Source organism: Apteryx mantelli, chromosome 3, assembly GCF_036417845.1.
Source record: "Apteryx mantelli isolate bAptMan1 chromosome 3, bAptMan1.hap1, whole genome shotgun sequence".
NCBI classification, from domain to species: domain Eukaryota; kingdom Metazoa; phylum Chordata; class Aves; order Apterygiformes; family Apterygidae; genus Apteryx; species Apteryx mantelli.
Genome location: NC_089980.1, coordinates 49,210,084 through 49,230,002, shown reverse-complemented (window position 1 = coordinate 49,230,002; position 19,919 = coordinate 49,210,084). Strand labels below are relative to the sequence as shown.

Genomic DNA, 19,919 nt, shown 5'->3' with positions numbered 1-19,919 from the left:
CAGTTAGGTCAGCAAGTGCTTGCTGCCGGTACTGCATGGGGAGTTGGGGCAGCCCTTGCACTGCCCTGACATCTCTGCAGGGCTGTCGCCAATGGTGGCATGTGTGACCCAGGGCACAACACTGTCAGCAGTTGAGCTGGGGCTGCCGGGAGCTGAGGTGTTTAGCCTTCTGAGGAAAAAGACTGCTGTATAGCCCCTTGGATGCAGTCTGGAGAACCTAGCTTTAATCAGCCGTGCTCAAAAATTGCACCTCCCTGCCTTTTCCAAGGGCCCAGTCCTGCAAACTTCTGACTGACCCTGCGAAGGCAGGGGGAGGTGAGGGGAAGCAGCGCTGCAAGAAAAGATACTGAGCAGTAGGACCAAATCCCACCTCAATGCTGACAGGAGTGTGTTTAAATGATGCCCTCGAAGGGTGTCTCTTTGCTGTGCTTAAGCCACCACCCAGCCAAATCGGCCTCCAGAAGGGCTAGTGTGAAGGTGGATTTTAATACGTGTCCTCAGCGGGTTGTCAGAGGATCTTTCCTCATGTGTCTTTCTTGCTACATGTTTTCTCCTGTCATTGCAGTGTGAACATACGCTTTGGCCAGCCACTCTCCACCCATTTCGTTGCCAGTGCTCCTGCTGCGCTGCCAGGGTGCAGGCAGCCCGGAGGAGAGGCAGGCAGGCTCTTAAGCTACTTCAGTTGCCATTCAGCAGCAGATACCACTGTTGCCTGCTCATATAAAGCAACCAAATGGCTTCGTAGAGATAAGCTGTGCCAAACTTCCGGTTGCCATAATGCTTCCAAATAAGGAAAACAAGCAAGAAAGGGTATAGTGGGAGGGAAGACTGTTTTCCTCCCTTGGTAAAGGTTAGCACAGAGCCTGGCCGTATGCAAAGTCTTCAAATGATTTAAAAACTGGATCATTATTGGTTTTAATTGTGGGGATGTTTTTCCCCTGTAAATCACAACCTACAGCACTATTTACTGCTCAGGTTTTCTTATCCAGTGACATTGCTTCTCTAGCTGAAGCTGGCTTTAACTCCAACATATGGTTGTAGAGTCTAATTAGCTCCATGGATTAACTGAGCATCTATTTTTTCAGTTGAGAATTTATTGGGCGCTGACACTGTAATGAGACAAAGCACTCGAATCTTGCTTCTTTGTCATTATCTTTGTGCTTTGTGTGTTTTTAATGGTTGCTTGTGAATGATGTTTGGCTCTGTGCTAGGCGTTAGAGTACAGGGGAAAAGTGATCATTTTGTCCGTTTTCAGTGCTGTTCTCCCTCTGTAACTGTGACTGTCACTCTGCCTGCAGGTCTCCTCCTCCTTCCTTCTGTTACTTGCTCTTGCTGTGACTTTAAAGTCCATCTGAATCTATGAGCTCTCATTTGAGCACTCAGCTCTCTCCTCCTTCCAATCTCTTCCCTTTCTTCATTGATTTGGCTGTCTGATTCCTTCCTTTTTCCCACTCTTGATTGTTTTGCTACTCTCCCTGGCCCCTGCCCCATACACTTCTACTCTGTTTTCCTGTTTTGCAGCATCTTTGATGGTAATCCCTGATCCCATGGATTGTCTCACTACAAATTTGTTCTTTCCTCCTTCACACAGTCTTCTGTTTTTCTGGTTCATTTCTCACTAGTCTCTGGTCTTTCCTTTCTCATCTTAAAAAAATCCACCCACATCCTACTGCTCTGTTACCTTTTCTGTCCAGTGTGATCCTTTAGGGTTCCTTTGCGCCAGTCAAAACACACTCTTTCTTGGCTGCGTTCTGCCCTTAAGCTCCTGTGGAACAGCTCTCACCAAAATTTTTAATGAGTGCATGCTACCCAGGTCTCATAATCAATAGTCCATACTCATCCTTCTGAACTGTTGACTACCTTTACTATTTATCACCCATGCTTTTCTTCTTGTCCTGTGTTTTGACAGCATTTTCTATAACCATTTTAACACAATTATTCAAATACTCGTTTTAAGCTGTCCTTTTCTATGACATTTGAAGACAACTACCGTGCAGGATGAAACACTATGTTTGTCATGATGATTGAAATTGCTTCCCTTTTCCACATTTTTTTTCTCTTGTAGTTGGGTTGCAAAATACTTGATTCATGAGTCATCTTTTTGGTCAAGGTTTGTGCCCTGCTTAGCAAAATGGCTGATCTTTGGATCAAATCCGTAAGGCCTGTGGAAGTGAAGATATTCATAAATAATATCGAAGTCTTGTGGGAACAGTCTATAAACTGTTTCAGTTTATAGACTGTTCCCACAAGACTTCGGTATTATTATTGGAGAAACTCCAGATAAAAAAGAATGCAGGTAGTCCTTGACTTGTACAGTTTTTTCCAATGTGAAATAGCCTTACAGATGCATTTTTATTCCAGATTTGTTTTATCCCAAACTAAAAATCGCTTTGATAAAAGCTAAGTAGCTAGTTTAATGCATAAGCTGAGAGAAGGTTGTTGCAGTTCTTGTATTGCTCTATGGTAACCATCTGTGTTCACACTGCACCCCAATATTTGATGACTGTGCTCGGAGGCATAGGAGGCAACTGTCTAAGAGTGCCCAGGCCCCAGTGCTGGCTCCTTCTGGAAGTGCATGGCCATGGTGGGGCTACAAGGATCGGCACTACCTAGTCAGAGGTGACCCATCTTTCCAAGACCCAAATGTGTGTCATATCTAGTATAACATGTTGACCTGTAAATAAGGGGTCATGTCACCAGTCTGATATCCCCGAAGTGTGAACTGCATCTGAACCAAACCATGTAAAATCATGCATGCATTTGGGGTTATGACCCAAGGAACTTTTTTCTTGAATTGGTTGAATTATTTAAACTTTTAAACAAAGCCCACCACAGGTTTAGCTCCAGTGGCAGGACAAGCTACATATGGTTAAGAAATGAGAAGGTGGAGGAGAGACCATCCTTCTTGTGCTCCCCCAAGGCTAGTATAGCAGTGTGCAGCTCAGACCTGGGCTGGCAATATCAGAAACAATGTGCTTTTTAATATGTAGGTGACAGTGGAACTGTTGTATGAGAGCAACTTCTTTATTATAAGATAGTTTTACTATGGATAAACTTAAATTGCTGAGATCATTCAGCAGGACCTCCAAAGAGTGGGACCCTTTATGTTATTTTTGGTTAACAGACTACTCTTTCAGGCTATTTTGCAGATTGCTGAAGTTTCAGCAGCTTTGGGAACAACTTTTATACATCTTGAATGAGCACCTTTTGTGATCAAGGGACAGTCAGTTTCAAGGAGGCAGAGTCGCTGGAGTTCTTGGGATCCTTCTGTCATTAATTTTCTTTTCTGTCTTTGATGAAAAGAAACAAAAGATGCTATTGTGTGCATATCTATCACACGCTCTTGACTGCTGCAGCATCACATCCCTTTCAGATGTGGTAGTGATTTTCCTGGCATGTGAGTCTGACCACAGTATTTCCTCAGTGTAGTCCTTTCGATTGTTTTCCCATTCCCCTGCATAGTGAGCATGACTTTCTGTTTTATGCTAGTGTGCCTCATGCAAAATGACTAACTACAGTGGCAGTGGCGATTTCTGCTTTGCTTAAGTTTCCCTTTAGGGCTACTAGAACAAGTTCATGATTTCCCCTATGCCTCATTTCACCAGATGAAGGATTCCCCTGGTTAAAGGTCCAACACACTGCACATCTTTCTCCAACTTCCTCAGTACAATGTATCTCTCTGTTGTGCTTACAAAGCCAGGCCTACATGGCTGAACCACTGAGAGCTTTATCATTCCACCTGGCCTCCCTTTGCTTGTGCCTACACATATTTCCTCTCTCCCTCTATTAAAATTATTAACAGAAAGGAAAGACATAGCCAAGCAAACTGTACTGATTCTTCTGATGAGCTCAGCTGTTACATACCTGTTACATCCACTATTAGTTTTGTGTCTTCTAAACTATAAACTCTCTTCAATAGAGATGATTTCAGTGTAAGAGGAGCCAAAGCCAAATGGAGTATTTATATGGTTCTCCCACTATATAAACATTTATTACTACTAATAAAGCAGTGTGTCAGAACAAAGGAGCAGAGTTAGGGCTTCATGATCAAAAATAACTGCCGTAGTTTCAGGGATTTTTCATCTGACATACCTCTGTAAATAATTAGATTATGAGATACCCGAGGGCATACATTATCTTACCCTGTAACAATAACACCATGAGGAAGTTGACAACATTCTCCTTTTGGCCAAGTGCCTAAGAAGACACTAAGGTGTATGATTAATAGAGAGCACTAACACACACCCTTGCATTTCATAACGCTTAGTTATAATGTTGTATTATGTCCCATGTGGAATGTTATTATTTCTGTACCTGATGGACCTGCTTTTGTCACTCAGTGGCCAGAATCCCCATAGTGGTGGAGTGAGAGGAAGGGGAACGTAAAGAAAATATATTTGATTGAATAAGACAGAAACTTTCCCCCCTCCCAAAACAAAGCTCGTAACAGGATTGGTGAAGCAATTCCCCAGAAAAATAATGGTTCCAAGACTCCAGTTGGATCTTCCTCACCAGTATTCCCTCCATTTGGGGAACTGGTTTGCAAACTGCGTTTGCCTCTGCCATACAGAGAATGAAATGCTGAGCAATGAAAATGGTGAATTTCCTGAGCATAGTAAATTCAAATTCAAATTCAAATACATCAGTAGCAAGAGGAAGACTAGGGAAAATGTGGGGCCTTTGCTGAATGGGGTGGGTGCCCTGGTGACGAAGGATGCAGAGAAGGCAGAGTTACTGAATGCCTTCTTTGCTTCAGTCTTTACTGCTCAGGCCAGCCCTCAGGAACCCCAGACTCTGGAGGCAAGAGAGAAAGTCTGGAGAAAGGAAGACTTTCCCTTGGTGGAGGAGGAGTGGGTTAGAGATCATTTAAGCAAACCTGACACCCACAAATCCATGGGACCTGATGGGATGCACCCACGAGTGCTGAGGGAGCTGGCGGATGTCATTGCTAAGCCACTCTCCATCATCTTTGAAAGGTCATGGAGGACAGGAGAGGTGCCTGAAGCCTGGAAGAAAGCCAGTGCCACCCCAGTCTTCAAAAAGGGCAAGAAGGAGGACCCAGGGAACTACAGGCCAGTCAGCCTCACCGCCATCCCTGGAAAGGTGATGGAGCAGCTCATCCTGGAGGCCATCTCCAAGCATGTGGAGGAAAAGAAGGTGATCAGGAGTAGTCAGCATGGCTTCACCAAGAGGAAATCCTGCTTAACCAACCTGATAGCCTTCTATGATGGAATGACTGGCTGGGTAGATGAGGGGAGAGCAGTGGATGTTGTCTACCTTGACTTCAGCAAGGCTTTTGACACTGTCTCCCATAACATCCTCAGAGACAAGCTCAGGAAGTGTGGGCTAGATGAGTGGACAGTGAGGTGGATTGAGAACTGGCTGAATGGCAGAGCTCAGAGGGTTGTGATCAGCGGTGCAGAGTCTAGTTGGAGGCCTGTAGCTAGCGGTGTCCCCCAGGGGTCAGTACTGGGTCCAGTCTTGTTCAACTTCTTCATCAGTGACCTGGATGAAGGGACAGAGTGCACCCTCAGCAAGTTTGCTGACGATACAAAACTGGGAGGAGTGGCCGATACACCAGAGGGCTGTGCTGCCATTCAGAGAGACCTGGACAGGCTGGAGAGGTGGGCGGAGAGGAACCTCATGAAGTTCAACAAAGGCAAGTGCAGGGTCCTGCACCTGGGGAGGAATAACCCCAGTCACCAGTACAGGCTGGGGGTTGACCTGCTGGAAAGCAGCTCTGCGGAGAAGGACCTGGGAGTGCTGGTGGACGCCAAGTTAAGCATGAGGCAGCAATGTGCCCTTGTGGCCAAGAAGGCCAATGGTATGCTGGGGTGCATCAGGAAGAGTGTTGCCAGCAGGTGGAGGGAGGTGATCCTCCCCCTCTACTCAGCCCTGGTGAGGCCACATCTGGAGTACTGCATCCAGTTCTGGGCTCCCCAGTACAAGAGGGATGTGGCACTACTGGAGCAAGTGCAGCGAAGGGCTACAAAGATGATTAGGGGACTGGAACATCTCTCTTATGAGGAAAGGCTGAGAGAGCTGGGCCTGTTTAACTTGGAGAAGAGAAGGCTGAGAGGAGATCTTATCAACGTGTACAAGTATCTGAAGGGAGGGTGTAGAGAGGATGGGGCCAGACTCTTTTCAGTGGTGCCCAGCGACAGGACACGAGGCAACGGGCACAAACTGAAACACAGACGCTTCCATCTGAACATGAGGAAATACTTTTTCACTGTGAGGGTGACAGAGCACTGGAAGAGGTTGCCCAGAGAGGCTGTGGAGTCTCCTTCTCTGGAGATATTCAAAACGCGCCTGGATGCAATCCTGTGCAATGTGCTCTAGGTGACCCTGCTTGAGCAGGGGGGTTGGACTAGATGATCTCCAGAGGTCCCTTCCAACCTCAGCAATTCTGTGATTCTGTGATAGTATTTATTCTTGCTGCTTCATGTTCTGTTCATGAACTCTGTATTACTGCCCTAAACAAAAGTAATTATTGTTTGTGTCTTTTCTGTATAAAGCATTTTGAATACGTTGCTAGCACTGATTCTCATAAAGCAGAAGGACCTGCCAGAGGAAGATATGGGGAGACACTAACTATGTCCCCTCGCCTCTGCCTGCACCTCACTTACTCAACCTTGATGCAGTCAGTCATAACTAGTTATGGGGAGTTACTGGGTCCCTATGCTGGGTAACAGTGAACAGTCGGGGGGATTGGAGGGAGCAGAGGGGCCTTGGAGGTCAGGCAGTGGCGGTGCAGGATGTTGATTGGAACAAGAGGTCAGGAAGGAGGAGACCAGTTCTGGCAGAGGAGCTAGAAATAAGGCTGGAGAATGGCAAAGTTTGGTAGAGATGGTTAGACCGCAGCAGGATGAAATGGTGCTGTGCTGGGCTATTTAATTAGGGAGCTGGGGGAAGAGAAACATGGCATGGGAATGAGAACAAGGAAGAAGGTTGCATGGGAAAAGCCTGGAGTAGACACTGATCGAAGCAAACATGGTTGAGAAGTTGGGTGTACAAAGAGCATGGCAAAAACCACCTGCAACACAAGTCAAAGGAAGCTGTACTGTGAATATAAAATGCTGTATAATGCTCCGTACTCTGAAAGATCAGTGCTTCACACCAAACACCTAAACTTAGTGAAGTCTTCAACACTTCAGGTATTATCAGGGTATTATATACCTCACCTCACAGACATTCATCAGCTCTATTGTATTGATGAGCTACACAGAAAGAAAAAGCCTTTGAAGAAATCAGTCATTCTGGATTCATAGCTGAGTTTATAAAGGCACAAGTCCACACATTAAATGATGAGGATTAAATGAAAGATTGAATAACTTCATGTTCAGTGAGCACTGTTTGTCCTGTGTGGTGATTGATGCAGGGGTCCAGTGAAAAAATAGTACTCAATCATGAAATTAAAGACTTTGACTTAATGCATACAGACAAATGGGATTTAGGCAGTGTCCAAGCAAACTTATCATGATCTTGAGTGCTTCATTCTTCTAATGTAAGATTCTGTTTTGTTTGAATCTGAGTATAATTAATCGTGCCTGAGGAGAGAAAATACAGATATGTATATGAGGAGTGAAGAGATGTAGGAGACATTTCTCCTTCTTGCTGAGCAAGTGAAAGAACAGTAATGTGTACTGATCCCAATTTGCATGGCAAAGTCTCAGAAGAGAAGACAGAGAAAATGCTGTGCTCACTCCAGCAATGCCACATCTGTCTTTTGGGGAAGTTTAATACCTTCTAGGGTTCCTTAGTAGCAGCTATTGAGAATCTCAGAAAATGGCAGTATGGGTCCCCCAGGAGCTCCTGGAACGTGGAATGGTAGGAAGTATGGGGAAGCTAAGGGAGCAGCATGGAAAAGAGAGAGCACTTCTCCATGTGGATGGCTGGTACTTCACCGAGCAAACTGGACCTTGCTGCCTGGTGAGCTGCGCAGTTCGTGGTTTCTAGTTCCTCTGCATCTTACTTGCTGACATAATTGCTAGAGAAATCAGACTGTAGTGTCCTGCCCCTGGGGCTCCTGCCTGTGGCTTTTTCCACAGATAGAGCTTTGCACAGTTTATTTTGGGGTCCTGTCTGTGTGGGATGTATGAATAGTATTTAATAGTATTTTGCTGTAGCCATGATGATCTAAGGAGCTAGTCAAGAAAAGGATTGTAAGCAGGGGTAAGCAGGTTAGAAGAATTAGATGACTTTTAAGTACTGCGAAGGCTCAGAATGGGCTTGTTGATATAACAGCTTTGGAGTGTGAAGTGTGGCATCCTTCTGTCCCCTTTCACTGTTCTCTGTGTATGATAGTCCAGTGTTTATGACACATGATGGTAAATTTCCTAAACTATAGAAACATTAGTGGATGGGACAGAAGGACATTTAAAAATGAAGACAGGTATACAGAATGGGGTAATCAAGTTGTTCTGGCATGTCATTTTGTTTGTCTGGGTGCAGAATAGAAATGGACCATTTGCATTCCTTGCAATCTCCCCTCCCCCTGTGCTACAGAATCCCCATAGAAATTTGCTGCTAAAGAAACTGGTGCATTTGCCTCTGCTGCTGTGAGAAACGCTGTGACCTTCTGTATACCAGTCCCTGCTCAATAAAATCGGCAACATGCACCCAGGAACAGCAGCCCTTCTGTGAGCTTCTTCAATATTTCCTGTGTCTTAGTTTATTTTGTTCAGTCAGAAGATCAGCAAAGATCTTCCTTCTAAAAGCTCTTCCAGTCCAGACCTTCTCTTTGTAACGCTTGCTTTGTCTCAGGAAATTTTGCTTTTGCAAATATCAGCTCATCTTCCGTAATGAAACAGTTCATAGCCTTTCCTTTTTTTCAGGCAGAAATGCCATGTCAGCATTCAGAAGAACAAAGCATCTATTTTGTGTCTCACACTGTCTGTCAAGCAAATTTCAGTGAGACATGTCCAAAATATTTTACCAATGATTTTACTTGCTCAGGATAGGGTGAATTAAAAACTAATAGTTACTAAGCCATGCATTTGTGTTTTTATGTTCTCTTTGATCTTCTTTCCTTCCCTTAAAAGTTACTAGGTGTTACTATAAGAGATTAGTGAACCATGAACAGGTGAACATGTCTTGTGAGAATGTCCAGAATTGACAAAAACCTCTAACTAGCAAATTTCGACCTCTTTATTCAAATTTTCAATGTACAATAGTGACAGGAGGCTGGTTATTTTGTCTGGGTGCAAAGCAAGGTTGATGGTCAAGATGCAGACAGTGCTGAATGAGCAAAATGTTAAATTAAAAATTGGTGTTGTTTTTTTTTGCTGCTGGATTTCAGGCTTTAATCCTGAAGAAACCTGCCCTTCAGTTTCTATTTGATTTATGTCAGAGGATTGTTTGAATTACAGAATTTCTTCTGTATCATCATTCTTCTTGCAAGTGTGTATTTCAGTACAAGGCAGATGGCACAGATTATTTTATATTCATAATGCATATATCTGTAGGAGAGCAACACCACAGTTTGCTGATGCTGGCTGCCTGGGTTATGTATTCCCAGGAGCCCTACATGTTTAGAATGTATTCTTTTGCCCTTTCCCCTGTCGTCTTGTGTTTTGCTATGATAGAAGCACTAGCAAATGAAAGGCTTGTTATTGATTTCTGTGCAGATGTTAATAATTTCCCTGTAACTCTGCATTGGAGTGGCAGTAACTGATGTACAAAATTTGACATCTTGATTATTCTTTGATGGGAAGGGGGCCACTAAACTGTGATACAGCAGCCTATTAACTCTGGATCTGTGGGTTCAAAGCAGCTTTAGGTTGCAAGTGAAATGAGTGAGGCTGTCTTAGGGTAGTTTTTATGGATGTTTGTTTGCCTCTCCAAGCCAGCAGACAGTCTTCAGTGTGTCCAGAGCAGAAGGAAGCAGAAATCCTGAAAGAGAGAATGTTTTCCCCTCAGTATTTCTAGCCTAGCTTAAACCACAAGTACTGTAAATTTCAGGAGAAGCACAATTTATGAGTTACCCCGTCTCATTGCTGGATGCATCCAAAATGCTGTTGTTTACTCAATCAAAGGGAAAGGTTCAAGAATTCTGATGTTTGTCTGTCACTCCCCTCCAGCAGACATAGGTTCAGTTCACAGAAGTTGGAGCTTTATGAAAAATTCCCGTGAGCTGGGAGTGTTAAATGGATGTCTTAACACAGACACATATGCATTCATTAGCAAATATTGAACAGTGAGCCCCCAAAATCTGATCCCAAGCCACTGAAGGCATTGCCAAGACTGAAAGCCTAAATTCCTGTCCTTAGAACAGTGAATGCATTTCCTTTAGCCATGGGTAAATATCAGGCTATTGCTGTCTTTCCTTTCAGCCATATATAATTTTATCCACATCCTTCAGTGTCAGAGCAGCCTTCTTCAAGAGGACCCTATTTCCCAAATAACTAGCCAGTCAGCATACACATCATAGCTAATGATTCCATTAAAAACTATATTGTGCATTTCTAACTACTGGATTAAGATGACCATAACAGAAGTGGTATATATGCGTCATTATTCTGTTAAAATTGTCATGCTTGACAATTCCTATTCTTAATACCACCACAGCCAGCCCTACCAGAATGCGTCAGCATTTCAAAAGCTATCCTATTCTGAACGATAGAGTAAATGGCAAGAATAGAAAAAATGATTCCTGTTTTAGTGAAAGAAAGGATGTAATATGAGAGAATAATGGTGTGAAATGGCCTGGTTGTTTTGTTTTTCACCACTATCATCCAAGATTAATTCCAGTGACTTAACTAGTATGATCCTTGAATTACCCAGTGCCTAGGTAAGCAAGAAAAAATTGGGTCCTCTAATTAGTCCAATACACTTTTGTCCTCCAGAGCTAGGCCAGAGTTTGCTTGTACACTGTTTACTTTGACTAGAAGGAAAAAGGGCAGCAGTTTGCTGATTGATGCAGTGTTCCTTAACAGTTGGTCTCAAATGCTGGTCTGTGTGTCTGTGTTTGCAGTGGTAACAGTGCTGAAGGAGCGAGCCCAGAAAAAGACAGAGAGGGGGACCTGGGAAAAGAAGTTTAAATTGTAAGCCAGGGTCTTTCAGCTTGCTCAGCTGCAGACACAACATGCAAACCTGAGGAACGAAACTAATCAGGTTTCCATTAAAAAGAGGAGAAAAAAATCTTGCTGAGACCCAAGTCACATCACAATGGTCAAAGTGAAACCTCACTCACTAATGTAGCCTTAATTCATTTTATTTTGCAGAGACAGCAAGCTCACCATGTTGCTTCGGGAGTCCTTGGGGAATATGAACTGCCGCACCACAATGATAGCTCACATTTCAGCCGCTGCGGGGAACTATGCTGAGACGCTGTCCACCATCCAGATTGCATCAAGGGTCCTCAGGATGAAGAAAAAGAAAACTAAGGTAAGACAGTGTATAACTCCCTTCTTGTAATCGTGGAGGAGGGAGGGAGAAGGACCCTGAAGGATCTTTAGTGAGGTAGAGCAGCATATAACAAAATCAATAATCATAATTTCAAAGTGAATGGATTGTATGTATCCTGTCCTAGGCGAGTGGCTCAGAGCACATAGCAGAGACTAAGGAGATAAAAGCTTCAGCTTCAGATATAGAGGAGTGATTTCAAACGTATCTGTTGTATCAGTTTTGCAAGCTGGCCTCATTTAGTGATATGGCTGTCAGAGAGCATTTATTTTCAGTTATGTTCTTAGTGCTGATGAAATAGTAAGGAATGAAACTGCTTTAGAGTTAAAGAAGACTGGGATTAATGAAGAATTAGATTTTCTCTGTTTCTCAGAGACAGCAGGACCAAAATAAATGCAAAGCAGCGTGTCCATTGCTGGCACTGTTGCCCTTTTTATTCCCGCTGCTTATACATATGGGTGATAGATTTTCCAAAAAGTAGAGTAGTGGTGGGCTCTACATTTGTAGAGTCCTGGTTCCTTCTGTGTAGTTTATGTTATAAATTGGGTACAACTAGTGAATTTTTATGTGTTCGGTTCAGATTGATGGCCTGTGGATTGACAAAAACTTTTAACAGAGACAAGTGAAGGGATTCAGTCTATACAGCATCATAGCAATGTGTCCACAGAGAACTGTGTGCATATATACAATTCCACTCACTGGTGGCATGACCAAAAGGGGACTGTCTTTATCTTCTCTGCCTTATTTATGTATAAGTTTTCTTCTTCATCTGCACAAGTGTGTGCGAAAAATCAGCAACACTTTCGACAGATGTCTGGTTTCTTTGTTTAGGCTTGATTAAGGGACAGATCCTAAACCATTTATTCAGTACTTCTTTTGGAAGTCTTACGACTCTTAGAGTAGGACACTGACGGCTGGAGCATTGGTTTGTATTTTGAATGCTGTTGTGTGTTTTCTGTAAGACTGTGGATAAGAAACTTCAGATATAACTGTCACTCTTCTGCGCATGTGCCTCATGCAAGGTGCCATTTGAAATGCTGAAATGTCATGGTCTCTGTCTCTGTCACATATTGCAGTACACATCCAGTTCTTCTGGAGGAGAGAGCTCTTGTGAGGAAGGCAGGATGCGGAGGCCAACCCAACTGAGGCCTTTCCATTCTAGAAACACTGTTGACCCAGACTTCCCTATTTTGCATCTATCAAGTGATCCTGATTATTCATCCAGCAGTGAACAGTCCTGTGACACAGTGATTTACGTTGGCCCCAATGGCACTGCTCTTTCTGATAAGGAACTGACAGATAATGAGGGTCCCCCTGACTTTGTTCCCATAGTTCCTGCACTGCAGAAGACCAAAAATGAGGGCAAGTTAGAGGAAGTTTGTGAATCAGGGTCCAGCACATCTGAAAGAGACTGCCTGAAGTGCAACACCTTTGCAGAGCTCCAGGAGAGGCTGGATTGCATAGATGGCAGTGAAGAGACCGACAAATTTCCCTTTGAAGAGATGCCTGCTCAATTTAGCTCAGACCAGATGTCTAAGTGCTCTGTCTCAAGCCAACTGGCAGAGCTTAGCCGCTTGCCAGAGTCAGATAAGGAAGATACCATGCCAGAATGTCAGCATCCTGAGAGAGAAGCCAAGGAAAATATAAATGCAACACCCAGCAAAACTAAGAGAAATCACTCCCCTGTTCCTTCTGGAGCTCTCACTAACATTTCAACTCCTTCTTCTCCCAGGAGTGTAACAGGCAGCTCTAGTAAAGAGCTTAGCTCTTCCCAGTTAGCACACAGCACAAGCTTGCAGAGCAGCAGAGAAGGTCTCAACACCTGTGGCTTTGTGGAAGGCAAACCTAGGCCAATGGGTTCGCCCCGGCTTGGCATTGCAAGCCTCTCCAAGACATCTGAGTACAAGCCACCAACTTCTCCTTCCCAGAGATGCAAGGTCTATACACAGAAAGGAGTTCTGCCCAGCCTCACTCCCCCGCCAGCTCCCTTGAGTAAGGATGCTGGGGTGAGATCTAGTGAATCCTCATTGCAGCCAGAAATCCGGACCCCTCCTGTAGGAATGAGCCCGCAAATCATGAAGAAGTCAGTGTCCTCCTGCAATGGGGAATTTGAAGAGACCATTCTTGATGAAGATCAGCAACAAAACATTTCACCAGAATCCAAAAAGGAGATTTTAAGCACCACCATGGTGACTGTGCAGCAGCCATTAGAGTTGAACGGAGAGGATGAGCTGGTGTTCACCCTCGTAGAAGAACTAACCATTAGTGGGGTCCTTGACAATGGGCGCCCAACCAGTATCATCAGTTTTAACAGTGACTGCTCTGTGCAGGCTTTGGCCTCTGGGTCTAGGCCAGTCAGTATTATCAGCAGCATCAGTGAAGACCTTGAATGTTACTCCAGTGCAGCTCCGCTGTCTGAGGTCAGCATCACACAGTTCCTTCCACTTCCAAAATTGGGACTGGATGACAAATCCCAGGATGATGGCAGCAGGCGCTCATCCATCAGCTCGTGGTTGAGTGAAATGAGCACAGGGAGCGATGGTGAACAGTCATGCCACAGTTTCATAGCCCAGGCAAGCTATGGTCATGGGGAAGCAATGGCAGAGCCCCCTGTCTCTGAGTTTGCAAGCACCATACAAAGTGCTAGCATGATTTGTGTAAATGACAAACAGAAGCCAGTGACTGACAACGTGCTCATATTGTCAGAAGTGGGGGAGGAAGCTTTCGGCAAAGTGCCACCCATCAAAAGCTGTAAAATATCAGCTCTAGGGAAAACGACTGTCACAATCAAAAACACTGCAAGCCTCAGCAGCTGTGAAGGCTACATCCCAATGAAGACAAACATTACCGTTTATCCCTGTATTGCTGTTAATCCCTTTAAAGCACAAGACACTGATGATGCTGTATCGGCAGTAGCTACAGACCCAAAAGTTGCTCATCCCCATGAAGAGAAAGAATCCAGTGCTAAAAAGGATATCAAATTTGAAGACCCTTGGCTAAAGAGAGAAGAAGATATAAAAAAGGACAGCTCTGGGAGCAGTGATGGGCCAAAGCCTGACATGGCCACAGTTTCAGCCAAGCCTGAGCACAGCACAAAGCAGACCTCAACAGACAGGTTTAGTAGCAGTAGCAGTGGGGACACCTCTATCTCCCCAGGATCTGACAGTCTGAAGAGGATTGTGGATGGGTGTGAGATGGCAGCTCCTGGCTCTGCAACCCAAAGCCCTGTTCATTCCACCAACAGCTTGAAGAACAGCAGTCTCTCTCAAGGGCTCCCAAAGGCAAGCAAGCTGGAGGAGCCTGAAGGTGTTCTCCATCCTACTGCCACTGACAACAACAGCATCAGCTCTCCTGCCCTTCACCAGTTTTCTAAGGCTAGCCTAGACAAAAAAATGGCCTCTCCCAAGCACTGTGTCCTCACTCGTCCCAAAGGGACCCCTCCTCTGCCTCCGGTGAGAAAGTCAAGCTTGGATCAGAAGAACAGAGCCAGTCCCCAGCACAGTGCTGCCAGCAGCACCACAAGCAGTCCCTCCAGCCAGCCTATGTCCTTCCTGGCGAGCTTTCCTGATGAGCTGAATGGCAAACAGAAGGGCTCTGGCATTGACTGCAGCAGCAATAACAACAGCAGCAGCAAGTTATTTAGTGCCAAACTTGAGCAGCTTGCCAGCAGGACCAACTCCCTTGGGAGGTCCGCAGGAAGCCATTATGAGTGTTTGTCGCTGGAAAGAGCAGAAAGCCTGTCCTCTGTGAGCTCCAAAATGAGCCCTGGCAAAGACAGCACCATGCCTAGGGCTGGAAGGAGCCTCAGCCACAGTGTCATGTCCTCCCCAACCAACTCGGGCCTCTCTCAGCCTGCAGGTGCCTCCCCAAAAGCCAGCCAGTCTAAGATCTCTGCAGTCAGCAAACTCCTGTTGGCAAGTCCCAAAGCCCGAAGTCTGTCTGCCTCTGCCACCAAAACACTCAGCTTTTCCACCAAGTCTCTGCCTCAGTCTGTAGGGCAGAGTTCCAGTTTGCCTCCAAGTGGGAAGAACATGTCCTGGTCAACACAATCCCTCAGCAGAAACCGAGGCTCCAGTCTTGCTTCCAAATTGCCTCTTCGAGCTGTCAATGGACGGATTTCAGAACTACTACAAGGGAGCACGAGTGCTAGAGGTTTACAGCTACATGGAAACTCTGAGGCAGATGAGCGTGGGGGCCTTCATGGAGAGGAGAAACCAGCTGTTCACATGCTGCCTTCACCTTACAGCAAGATCACACCTCCTCGGAAACCTCACCGCTGTAGCAGTGGTCATGGGAGTGACAACAGCAGTGTCCTGAGTGGGGAGCTGCCCCCAGCCATGGGGAAAACAGCCCTTTTCTACCACAGCGGGGGAAGTAGTGGCTACGAGAGCATGATGAGAGACAGTGAAGCAACAGGGAGTGCTTCTTCAGCACAAGACTCTATGAGTGAGAATAGCAGCTCTGCTAGTGGGAGGTGCCGAAGTCTCAAAAATCCAAAGAAGCGATCAAATGCAGGTAAGCTTGTGGTGGTATGAAAGAGGAATACAAGTCAGAGGGGCTAACTACTTTCTGAGTGGGAGGCCAGCTCTAAAGAGCTAATTCAGTGTGAACTGTATCTAGTAGCGGAGACGTGAGGCCGGGGTAAGTGTCCTAAGCTCTGAGTTTCTTTGATTTGTCCACAGCGTGCACCAATCCTATATAGGTTTGCATTGTCTTTGCAGTGGAGTCTCTGCTTGAACCATTTCACTTAGGTTTATATTTCACATTAACAGAAGAACATTAATCCATAAAGCTGGTTAATGTTGGCAATGACAGCTACTTTCAGGTATTTATTTATACAAATATTCTTCTGATTTAATTCTAGAAAGGTGCTTTTGTGAGGCAGTGAAATGTAATTGTTATTATTGAGCACTGTGGCCACAGACTCCTCTCTAGGTATGCATGTATTTCAGCAACACAAGATCAGAGTCTTTCTGAACAGCAGTATCTCTTCTGAGCTCACCTTTGCTCCTTGTGCTCTATGGATGCCCAAATTCAAAGATGCCTGGCAGCTGAAACCACCATTCAGTTCTTTCTCACCACCCATACTGGAAGATGGAACAAAGTTATGCCCATGCCTCTTGCAACATGACATTCCTGCCTCTTTAACTCCTGTCTTTTAACTTTTGAGTTATGGATCCTTCTTTTCCCAGTAATTTATTAATAACAAATTATATTAATATAAATAAGGGAACTACTGCACTGACATATTTGCAAATCTGAGAGCTTTGCAGCAATCACAGAAACAATTCATCTTTATTCCTAAATAATCCCCAGTAGCCTTCACACTGCAATCAGGACTTTCTGTCAGATAGCAAAGGCCTCCTGGGCTGTGTCCAGAGTCCAGGCAGTTGCAGCTGGTACATCTTCCCACCAGAACATTTCTGTTTCAGAGGTTTGTAGGGCAGGGACAAGGAGCTCCTGCCAGCTAGTCACCTCACCCTTTTCCTGGGGGTAGTTTTACCAGCCTGCAGCAATTCCTAATGTGTGTGTCCTGCCTAACCTCCTTTTGAATAAAATACTTATTGGGAATGGTACTGGCATGTACAGTACAGGTATTTGAAATAACAGTGGCTACTTATCCTACAGTAGCTGCAGCTGTCCATTAGTCCAGCTTCTAATTCACCAGCCATTCCCACCTGCTGGGATACTTACCTCTGGGATTTGTATGCTGTGAACTAACTGAGTGATGCCATAACTGTCCATTTCTCTATGCTCTTAATTGTGGTAGCAAGAAGAATGTGTGCAGCCCAGATGTGACTACAAAAGGGACCAGTTAAAATCATACCCAGGCCAATGGGCACATCCATAAGTGCATGGCTGATTGTACCTGCTCAGAGGATACATCAGCAAGTGATCACTCTACATAGTGCAAGCACAGACCAAGTGACAAAATAATCCTTCTGTCACTTGCCTCCTACGAGAAAAACTCTTCTATCCCTTCAGTGTACTCGGTAATAAATTCATATTCTCTTTTTGAGGAATTGCTCCTCAAATAGCTCCCTTCAAATCTAAACTTTTTAATAGTGACTGGCAAGAAAAAGAAGGATGATTTTGTATGTTGTGGAAAAGGAAATCAAAGCTGACCACATAGATTGCATTTCTGGGAGTGTACCACTAGTACATACCAGATTTTGTCTTGTGGGGAAGCTGCCCGTATGATGGGCTTTGCCCATGGGACATTTACTTTTTTGGATAACGTAATGAAGCTTGAATCTCTTGCTTTCTAATTGCCTTAGTAGTGAGAAGGTTAAGGCATCCAGTAACAGTCCCTGAGAGATGTTCATCTACAGCAGGAAAGTGCCTCTGTAAGGGTCACTTTCCTTATATTTGGCTTAGGAAAAAAGCTTAGTCAGTCCTGCTCTCTTGTGACAGTCTGTGCTTCTTCCCACTACTTCTGAAGTAGTTGGCCAATTTCAACAAAATTTGACCCAGAAATAGATGCAAAATTTTAACAAGTTCTGTGAAAAAAGGCAGCTGTGCAGCAGAGAGAACAGAGAGGAAAACTGCAATGTAGATCTGCTTATTACTTATTTTTACTTATTACTTATTTTTTACTTTACTTATTACTTATTTACTTTACTTATTAGACACTAGAGAACCCCCTCCCCACAGGGGAGACACTTAAAAAAATACCTTAACTATAAGAAAAGCTTCAGTCAGAGCCTGCATGTTCTTTAGACTTCAGAGTCCATCAGCCACAAACCCAAATCAGTAGGAGACCATGATTCATTTGTTCTGATGCTTATAAAACTAGCTGTTTCATTTTACTTCTCTCTGCTTTGATACCACATTGGGGCCTGGACAGGATATGTGTGAGGAAAATATTGTCTTTGCATTGTAGTTATGGAAGAGCTTCAAATCTGTGTATTGTTCTTTATACCAAGGTTTTATTTTGGCTCACAAACTTTGGCCCTCCACAGTCCCTCTGTAGGACTGAATACTGTGTCAGTGCCTGTGAAAAAGGGAGGTGTGAAGAGAGGACCGTTGGAGACTCAGGTTTCTGATCACTCTTACAACAGTCTGGAGGACAAAGCTGGAGAGAAGAGGTTTTCCCTTGGGCTAGACAGCCTTTGATCCTATCTGGCACAGTAGTGAAACTGGGCTGTTGTGCCATGCTGGTACATGAAGGTAGAGAGTGATGAGGCAAGCAGAATGCTTTTCTTAGCAAGGAACATGTGGAGTCCAAGCTTTGTCATCTTTTTACTGCTATGTAAAATCTGACATGAATTCCATGTCTTTTTCACCAAACCATGTTGTTTTCAGCCAGTGTTTCCTCTGGCTTTTGGCTGCCAAATTGGCTGCCTTATTCTAATTTCTTGTGTGACTCTGTTCCTCTCTCCCTGGTTAGCAGTGTTGCAGATATCTAGAAGTTGTTGGATTTGACTCTCTGGGGTGCCAGGTTTTTAGTGGGGCACCTGTGTCCCTGGCAGTTGCCTGCCCAGGTAGCCTCAGCATAGCCTGGCATGTTGACCTCCCTCGAGGGATTTTGCAATGCTTATCTCTTAACTCTGTGTCAGCTGACATAGGTATGGAGAGAGTGAGTGTGTTATTTTTGATATTTTACTTTTGTGAGTGGTTCCTTATATCTTTGCTACAAGTAATTCCTGTATTTTTATGAATGAGTCTTATCTGTGTTTATGTATAAGTGCAACCAGGGATTTTACACAAATTTAAAAAACTGTCTTTACTACCTTCCATATCTTTAGCATCAAACCACTGCCCAGGAATTAATAAACCTTCACTTTCTTATAACCCAGCTCCTGTTTGCATTTGGGCTTGCAGCAGTGAAATCGTAATTCTGTTTTGATGTGTTTGATAATAGTATAATTTTTCACATGTCAGCAGATTTATGATGGCATAAAACCAGGATTATGACTTCAATGCAGGATAACGTGAAGGAGGAGCTGAGATATAAGGGAGAATGCGGTTGTTCACAAACATATTTTTACTGCATAATAAATAGAAAAATGTTACGGTTTGGTATGTTTCATGTTCTGCAATGCCTTCTTTCTATAGGTTTGTTCTAGTCTGAATGATCTCTCCTAAGGAATGGTTTTTAATGAAAAACAAACCATACAAAGGTTCTGAGTTCTTAAAAGATGGATATTATTTTAATATGGGGTGTCAAGATCATTGGATCTTTCCTGATTTGTGGTCATAGATCCACTGTGCTGTAACGGATATGGCACTATAGATATGCTCATTTCAGGTCAGGCAACCTTGTCCATTTTATTTATGATTATTATTAACAGAAATGCTAGCTGTCAGACACGATCAACATGAATCAGCCCAAGGCCCCTTTAAGAGAAGCTATAAAGAGTCTTTAAGAGAATCACCAGCAGCCCTGTCAGATTTCACAATTACTTTTGAAGTTCTGACACATTGGAGAGACATAATTTTTTTCTTGAGATTAAGATCTTGTCTTTCAATGCTCTTAAGTGCATTATTTGTATGTGTAGGTGCTTCTGCAC

At 44.2% G+C, this 19,919-nt stretch overlaps 1 protein-coding gene across 1 annotated transcript in view; it reads left to right on the top strand.

The window, feature by feature from the left end:
• Positions 1–19,919, top strand: part of KIF26B (kinesin family member 26B) — a 306,974-nt gene that overhangs the window by 271,418 nt on the left and 15,637 nt on the right. The window contains exons 11-12 of the mRNA XM_067293330.1: positions 11,226–11,388; positions 12,483–15,921. Coding sequence (XP_067149431.1) covers positions 11,226–11,388; positions 12,483–15,921 — 3,602 coding nt within the window. The remainder of the gene's footprint in view (positions 1–11,225; positions 11,389–12,482; positions 15,922–19,919) is intronic.